A 7,583-nucleotide genomic window follows, 5' to 3' on the forward strand; every position below is an offset into this window, starting at 1 on the left:
GCTCATGGATTTTACAAAATTCAACCAAAGGGCCACAGAGAAGAAAGAAGGAGGGTAGGAAGGAAGGAAAGAGAGAAGGAAGAGAGGAAATAAGGGAAGAAGTCATTTATTCATGGGGCCCAAGGGGTGGGGACAGAGAGGCAGTCACAGGCAGGTGTAGCCAGATGGGGCAGAGATGACAGCCCTGCAGAGTGGTCTGCAGGGCTGTGCAGAGAGAGCCTGTGCAAGAGTCTTGGTGTGCTCCCCTCCATCCCACAACGCCAGGCCACTGGTGTCCGCATCACCCATGGGAGATGAAATGTCCCCAGCATGGCCTCCCCTGGGCTCCCTGAGAGCAAAGGTGGTCATAGGTTACAGTGGAGGGGGGCGAGCAAGGCAGCAGGATGTCAGCTGAGAACTGGAGTTGATGAAGATGGGGAGGTAGCAGCAGGGGATTTGGACAAAGGAGGCATGAGGGGGAAACAGGGCTGAAATCAGCAAAGGTGGCAACTGTGGCAGCAGGTTTGGAAGGGAGCAGGGGGTTGGGGGTCTCACCTGGGGTGAGAGGTTCAGCTGGCCATGATGTGCTTGACAAATGCTGGAAAGAAGAAAAGAGTGAGCAGCAGGGCTTCGGCCCTGGGTAGCCAAAGGTGAAAACCTAGGATCCCCAACCCCCCCACACCCCAGTAGACTCCTTGCCCTGCTAAGTTTACCTTCATAGTTGATGCAGCCATTGGAGTCCTCTTGCCCAGCCATCAACTTCTCTACCTCGTCTTCTGTCAGCCTCTCACCTGGCAGGGGTGGAAGGCCAAGTCAGCACTGCCAAGGTATGAAGGGTGGGGGAACCCTGCGCCCCCCTGTATGGTGGGTTTGTCTCTCTAGCCTTCCCACATCTCATATTGGCACAACTAGCATTGCACACAAGGCATTTCTGAGACCATGAGAATCAGTGACAAGTCAGAAAGGACAAAGCCTGGGATGCGGGCCTGGAGCCCTCTCCAACCGTGGACTCTGTCCTTGGTGTTCAGGTCACCAGCATACTCTGTCCTCTGTCCTCCATTCTCCATGAGCTGGTGGGTCTCCCTTCATCAAGGGAGTCCAGGTCCCCCATCTCCCTGGAAAAAATCCCTAGGGCAGCCCTTTGAGGCTAGATGAAGAACCCACAGGATGGAGCTGGGGACCCTGGGACATGACTATGGAGGAGACCAAGAATCATGACCACTGTTCTGCAAACGAGTCTGACACTTTCCTGTCTCTGTGGTTTTTGTGTGGGCTGCGCTGGTCCCTCCACTGGAATGCCAACTGCGGTTTCCCTCACACCTCTTACCCCCACAGCAACACACACATACACACACAACCCCAGAGACCAGCACGGGGCTGAGCACACAGTATGCACTCAATAAATGTTCGCTGCAAGAAAAGGTTGCTTTGAGCAGGCATAATAGGTGCTTGATGAACATTTGCTATAGGCAAAAGTCTCTTTAAGAAGGAGGCACTCCGGAGTTCCCAATGTGGCTCAGCAGGTTAAGAACCCAACATAGTGTCCATGAGGACATAGTTTTGATCCCTGGCCTTGCTCAGTGGGTTAAGGGTCCAGCGTTGCTGCAAGCTGCGGTGTAGGTTGCAGATGTGGCTCAGATCTGGTGTTGCTATGGCTGTGGCATAGGCCTCAGCTGCAGCTCTGATTCTACACCCAGCCTGGGAACTTCCATATGCCAAAGGTGTGGTCTTAAATAGATTTAAAAAAGAAGAAGAAGAAGGAGGAGGAGGAGGCACTCAGGTCAGGAAGCCCAAGAGGCAGGCATGTTATCTACTCGACAACTTAGGTGCCACGGCCCTGGGATTTTACCTTGAGGCAATGAACATTGGGACTGAGTTGATCCCCCTGCACCTCCCAGCCCCACCTGTCCCCAGAGCTGTCCCCTCCAGTTCTATGAGTCATACCAACTGGCTTTCTTTATCCCCCACCTCATTTTCTAAATTCCCTACATTTCTGCTGCCTGCCATAGAGGCACCTTGACTGCATAGCTCTCCATTTCACAAGTGAAAAACAGGCCCAGCAGGTGACAGACAGCTTTCTCCCAGATGCCCCAGGAAGGGGGAGTGAGGTGGGGAGGAGGCTGCCCTCACCCAGTGTGGCCAGCACGTGGCGGAGCTCAGCACCCATGACCGTGCCATTGCCCTCCTTGTCGAAGACCCGCAGCCCTTCCACAAAGTCCTCATAGGTGCCCGTGTCCTTGTTCTTGGAGATGTGCTGGAGCATGGGCAGGAACGTGTCAAAGTCCATCATCTTGGAGTTAAGCTCTGTGGAGAGATGGCCCAAGTTTTAGGCTCGGAGGGCTGGATGGGCACCCCTTCCCATCTGTCTGATGATGAGGAGCTATTGCCCTCACACGGCTCCCAAAGCACTCTACACCAGTTTGCCATTTACAAAGCACTCCACTCTCACAAGGTACTTTACAGTCAACTGAGAAATGCATTACTCAGAGTCCTCAGCCCTTCACAAGAACAGTGGCTCTGTCTAGTGCCTCTGCTCTCTTTTGGGGAAATGGTCCTCGCTAGTATAATTTCCTAATAGACCCACTCTCTCTACTCTGCCCGCCACCTATATTTGGTCAGGAGCAGCTGGGTCAGTTAGAGAACTTCTATGGAACTTCTAGACCTATGGTGAGGGCTTGGTCTTAATCCTCCATGGGGCAAAGCAGGAAACCCTCTCTAGCCAAGATGGTGAGGGAAGCTGACCCCGCCCCACAAGGACAGCATATGGGAGCCTGAGGCCAGGTCCCTGGCCTGCTCTCACACCAGCCACCGCAGCTAGTTTGCAGTTGTCAGTCCCCTACAACAAGCCCTGGCAAACTGGTGTGGGACTAGATGGTATAGCGAACCACCCTGGCAAGACTGGCACTGAAGGGGACATCTCAGGCTGGGTGTACCAACCTTCCTGCTTTGGCTTCCCCAGGACACGGAGCACCTCGGCCTGCGTGGGGTTCTGGCCCAGTGCCCGCAGGACATCCCCACACTGCCCGTACGTGATCTTCATCTCACACTTGGGTGTACGGTCAAACAGCATGAAGGCTTCCTTGAACTCTGCCAGGAAAGGACAAGAGCTGTGGATATGCCCAGAGTCAGCCCACCCGACCCACCCTGCACTGCTGGCAGGACTCAGCCAGCGGACCCAGGGCCCAACCCTGCAGCCCTAGGGCCCAAGACCCCCACTCACCTTCAATCTGCTCCGGTGTAAATTCGATCTGAAAGGAGACCCCGAAAGACTCTGAGTGCCTGGCTCAGAAAGTGGGGCCAGGCCTCAACCCCTCAGCTGCTCCAATCTATCTACACTCCAGTAACCCAGCTTCCACCCGAGGGCCTTGGGTCTACATGTGCGTAGACCCTAACACCTGATGGGCCACATCTGGGGAAGTGGTGAGAAGAGCAACCTGGTCCCTGAAACCCTACCCCAGGGTGGGCTTTACTTGAGGCCCCTGGTCCTGGACAGATGTGCCTAAGGCCACAAGACCTGACCAGACTGGCTTTGCCAACTCTGCCAGGCCTGGGGCCCAGTGGGCAGGGCTCTCCATGTGAGTGACATGGGAAGCCTCATCTCACTGGGGCGGGGGCAGGCAGTGGCAGGAGGAGCAGGGGCAAGGGCACAGGCCAGAGCCCTGTCAGCATGAGAGCATATCCGCAGGATGGTGTGTGTGTGTGTGATGTGCATGTGTGTGTGTGTGTGTGTGTGTGTGTGTACATTCACACAGGTGTGGGTGCACCTGTTTACATGTGTCTGCCCCCCACAGAGCCCTCAAGACGGGGTACTATCACTCACATGGTCCTGCCTACACCTGAGTCTTACACACACCCTCCCATAGCACAGCAGGAGGCCAGGGCTGTGCTACTGAGTGTTTGTTTGCTGAGGCCGCATCAGGGCTACCTGAGGTCAGGAGGCCTCCTGGGACCCAGTTTCCCCCTCCTCACTCGATACCTTGTCTATTTTTACCACAGTAGTCACTTGCCCCAAGGTCAAGGTCACACGAGGGAAAGAAGCTTGCGGGAGGAGAACTTGACTGGCGCCTCTCCCACTGCTGCTCCCTCGGAGTCCCGTTCCTGTCCCCCCATCCCCCCTGCCACCCCCGCTAACCTCCATAGTGCACACGGTGCAGAGGGGGATCCTGCCTCTGCCACCCTATCATCCTGCCAGGTTGTCCCTCCCAGCTCTCTGGCTCAACTCCATGTTAGGTAGAAAAAGTTGTTCTTCCTGGGGGCCCCCAGGAAGCCTGCCCAGATTAGGTTCCCTGGGCTCCTGGTACAGCTTCCCTCAGAGGTCATAGGAGGGGCCTCACTAGTTCCTCCGTTCAGAGGGGAATCTGTTCAACTCAGATCCAGTGAGACCAGACAATGCCACCACCATGGGCCCAGGGTTGTCTGACCTTACCTGGAGGCCTGTGGGACACAAACCTGAGGCCTGGGAATGGTCGGGAGTCAGAGCCAACTCCAGGGAGCACTTTCTATGAATAGTTCCCACCCAGCCTGTGAGGAGGGCTTCTTGCCCCATTTTGCAACTGAGGAAACCAAGGCTTAGAGCAGCCATTGAACAAGAGCAGAGTTGTGATCTGAACCCATGTCTTGAGAGACGAGATAGGTGCCTCTAGGAAGGGCTCAGGAGAGGAGATGGATCTGTGTAGGTGGGTTGCAGGTCTTGCTGGGCCTGTGGGAACCATGAAGGGCTGGGAAAGTTCCTTGGGGCTTCTCTGCCAGCAGCCAGGACAGCAGTGACCGGTGGCCAGCCAAGAACAGGCAACAGGCAGGACACAGGGTGCGTGCCACTATGCAGATGCCACAGGTGGGAGTCACGGCTCGTTCTCCAAGTTTAGACTCTGACAAAGACTTCCAAGCCCAGACTGGGAAGGGTTCTTAGGGCCACTGGTCACAGCTCTGTGACGAGCTTCCTCCATGACCTACCCAGCCTGTGGCTCACCCCACCTCAAAGCTGATATCCCGCCAGATCTGGGGCTGAGGGACTTTGGCAGGGGGAGTGTGACCCAGCCTCGCTTCCCCTTATTCCCCACCCCATCCACCCTAGGGAACTTGGCATGGACTTGAGATCCCACAGCTGGACAAGAAAGATCCCTGCCTGGCTGCAGGGATGGGAGCACAGGCGGTCCCAGGATTCTCCAAGGATATGAGGTCCAGGGAGGACAATGGAGAGTCACTTTCCAAAGCCACCAAAAAGACAGTCCCTTCAGCAACACTGGGGGAGTCTTGCCTGATGTCTGACCACCATCCCTCCTGATGCCTGAAGCTTCCAACTTCAGCTCAGGACTCACTTTCTGGAGCCTGGTCTGCCACTGTGCAGGTCTACTCTGGGATCCACTTACCTGCCCTGCCCTTCCCTCCAAAACCCAGCTCCCACACCCACCTTGATCTTGGAGGCATCAAACTCAGGTTCCTTGGGGGGTTCAGGTGCAGGTGCGGGTGCAGGTGCAGGAGCTGGAGCCGCCTTAGCAGCTGCCTTGGCATCATCCTTCTTGGGCTCTGGCTTTTTCGGAGCCATGGAGGCTATAAGCACAGAGAGGGGCGTGGAGAGAAGAAAGCAGAGAGCAGGGTAGGTGAGCCTCCTGCAACTGCAACCGGTTTTTATCCTGCCTAGACATCTCATGACCCCAGCCCCACCCCCGCAGGGCACAATGGGGACAGGGCCATAAAAGGACAGGCTAGGCTCAGGGGCTATTTTGGGGCCTGGATAAGGCATTGTTAAGGCTCAGGAATGGATGGGGGAGAGGGAGGGCTCTCCATTCCTCCCAATCACCTGTTGAGGAGACAGAGGGGGAGGGGAGGACAGGGGCCACTGCTCAACCCATACACACACACTCAAAAGCACATGCACACACACATAGGAGCCTCGCTGCCCCTCAGCAGGTCGAGAAATTGAACAGGTGTAGAAGGCTGGACAAGTGTGTGTCGTGCGTTGTGTCAGGGGCAGAAGAACTGGGATTACCTAAGTGCACCTCTTGAGTTAACCTTCCCATCTATGCACTGAATTCCTTTGTGTCCATGCCTGTGTGTCTACGCAGAGGGGGGATGATCTGTGCATGTCTGTGTGAGTTGTCTCTGTAAGTCTGGGCACTTATATGGAGGGGAGGGGTCTCCGTGTATCTATGGTGGGAGAGTTTGTGTGCATCTATGTGTGTTGTCTGGGGTGTCTTTCCGTGTGTGGGTCTGTGTGTGCTGCGGCTATGTATATGTGGCGGATGGTTTTGCTTCTTTATTTGTGTCTGGGTGTTTATTGCGCCTGTGTGTGTCTGGTCATGGCTCGCAGGCAGCTGCAGCCCCAGTCTCTGGGAACATCCCAAGTGGCAGGAGAATGGGGTCTGCTCCCTCAAGAGCAGTCGCTCAAACCAGTTAAACAGCCAAACAGCTTCCGCAGCCGCCTGTACCAGCCCCTGCCAGGCCCTGAGTCTGGTTTCTCAGTTTCGGCCTCACATTGCCCCTCTTCGACAGCTCCCCGTGACCCACCTTCCCTTCACACCTCTGAGTCTGCTCCTCACCAGACCCTGTACACATTGTACCCTCTGCCCTTGCCCCTCCTCTGCTTGGCACATTCAGGGCTCAGCCCCACGGCACCATCTTCCAGGAAGCTGTTGCCACCTCTGCGTGCTGCCCAGAAGGGGTCTGCTTCTTTGAAGGACGCCAGGGCGCTGGGCAATCTTTGCCCCCTGGTGACCAGCCCAGGGTGCTCATCTCTGTCCCTCCCTCCAGTACCACCCTGGAGTGCCTAGCCCTCTGCAGTGGTAGTGACAGAAGGCAGCCTGGCTGGGCTGCCATTCGGGGAGGTGGGTGGAAGTGGGAAGGCTGAGGTACCACAAGGCCCTTCCAGACCCAGAACTCTGTGAGCGGGGACATCTTGCAAACACATTGGGCTCTGTTCCTTGCCCAGCGTCTGTGCCGGGGCGGGGGGAGGTGTTCCTGGTTATTTTTAAATGCCTGAAGCCTTTGAGAGAAACTTCAGAGGCATTGCCCTCCCGCAGGCCCCCAGGGATTTCCCGGGTGTACAGCGCGCTGGGGCTGGGGCCTGAGGGGAGAAGTCCCTGGAGCCTCTACCTGGGTGCCCCCGACTTCTTCTCGCTGAGCCCAGGTCCCTCTCATCCTGTCACTCAGCCTCATGGCAAGGGGGACACCCAGGATAAGGTCCAGGGATGAGGGCAGGTCCCTTCCTAGCTGGAACACAGGACATTCCTCCCCTCATCTGGAGGGCAGAACACCCCACATCTGGAAATCTGACAATATCCGGTGCTGGGGGAGAGGCAAGTTTTTCACTTTTCTTCCAGATGTTTGGCAAGAGTATTGAGAAAGAAAGGGGTGGGGGAGGGTCCACAGAGACCAGCCAGAAATACCACAAGGAGAAGACAGACAGAAGGGGACACACAAAGAGAGAGCTTGGGGCAGCCCGCTCACCCAGGCCTGCTGACCCTCAGGACAACTGACTCTAGATGTCCCATGGGCACTCCAACCACCCACAGGCATAGCAAATAAGACACTACCCAGTCCCCTCTCAGTCACCATGGGGGAAACCAAGGCCCAGGGCCAAGGACATACACAAGGGGCACCTAGAC

At 56.3% G+C, this 7,583-nt stretch overlaps 1 protein-coding gene across 1 annotated transcript; it reads right to left on the reverse strand.

Moving 5' to 3' along the window:
- Nucleotides 1-90: 90 nt before the first annotated feature.
- On the reverse strand, nt 91-5,595 carry MYL3 (myosin light chain 3). Its single transcript, XM_047772366.1, has 7 exons — nt 5,390-5,595; nt 3,200-3,227; nt 2,917-3,066; nt 2,110-2,283; nt 693-770; nt 535-577; nt 91-328 (listed from the first exon to the last, which is right to left on the reverse strand). Exons 1-6 carry the CDS (start codon nt 5,522-5,524, stop codon nt 549-551), a joined length of 594 nt encoding a protein of 197 aa, XP_047628322.1. The 5' UTR covers nt 5,525-5,595; the 3' UTR covers nt 91-328; nt 535-548.
- Nucleotides 5,596-7,583: the final 1,988 nt, after the last annotated feature.

This window comes from Phacochoerus africanus, chromosome 1 (assembly GCF_016906955.1).
Source record: "Phacochoerus africanus isolate WHEZ1 chromosome 1, ROS_Pafr_v1, whole genome shotgun sequence".
Lineage (NCBI taxonomy): Eukaryota > Metazoa > Chordata > Mammalia > Artiodactyla > Suidae > Phacochoerus > Phacochoerus africanus.

Excerpts from the sequence above, each read along its gene's own strand:
- MYL3 (XM_047772366.1), bottom strand. The coding sequence starts at position 5,524 with ATGGCTCCGAAAAAGCCAGAGCCCAAGAAGGATGATGCCAAGGCAGCT. Across the intron at positions 3,228-5,389 it reads TTGATGCCTCCAAGATCAAG|ATCGAATTTACACCGGAGCA; the intron begins GTGGGTGTGGGA and ends GTCTCCTTTCAG. Across the intron at positions 2,284-2,916 it reads GGGGAAGCCAAAGCAGGAAG|AGCTTAACTCCAAGATGATG; the intron begins GTTGGTACACCC and ends ATCTCTCCACAG.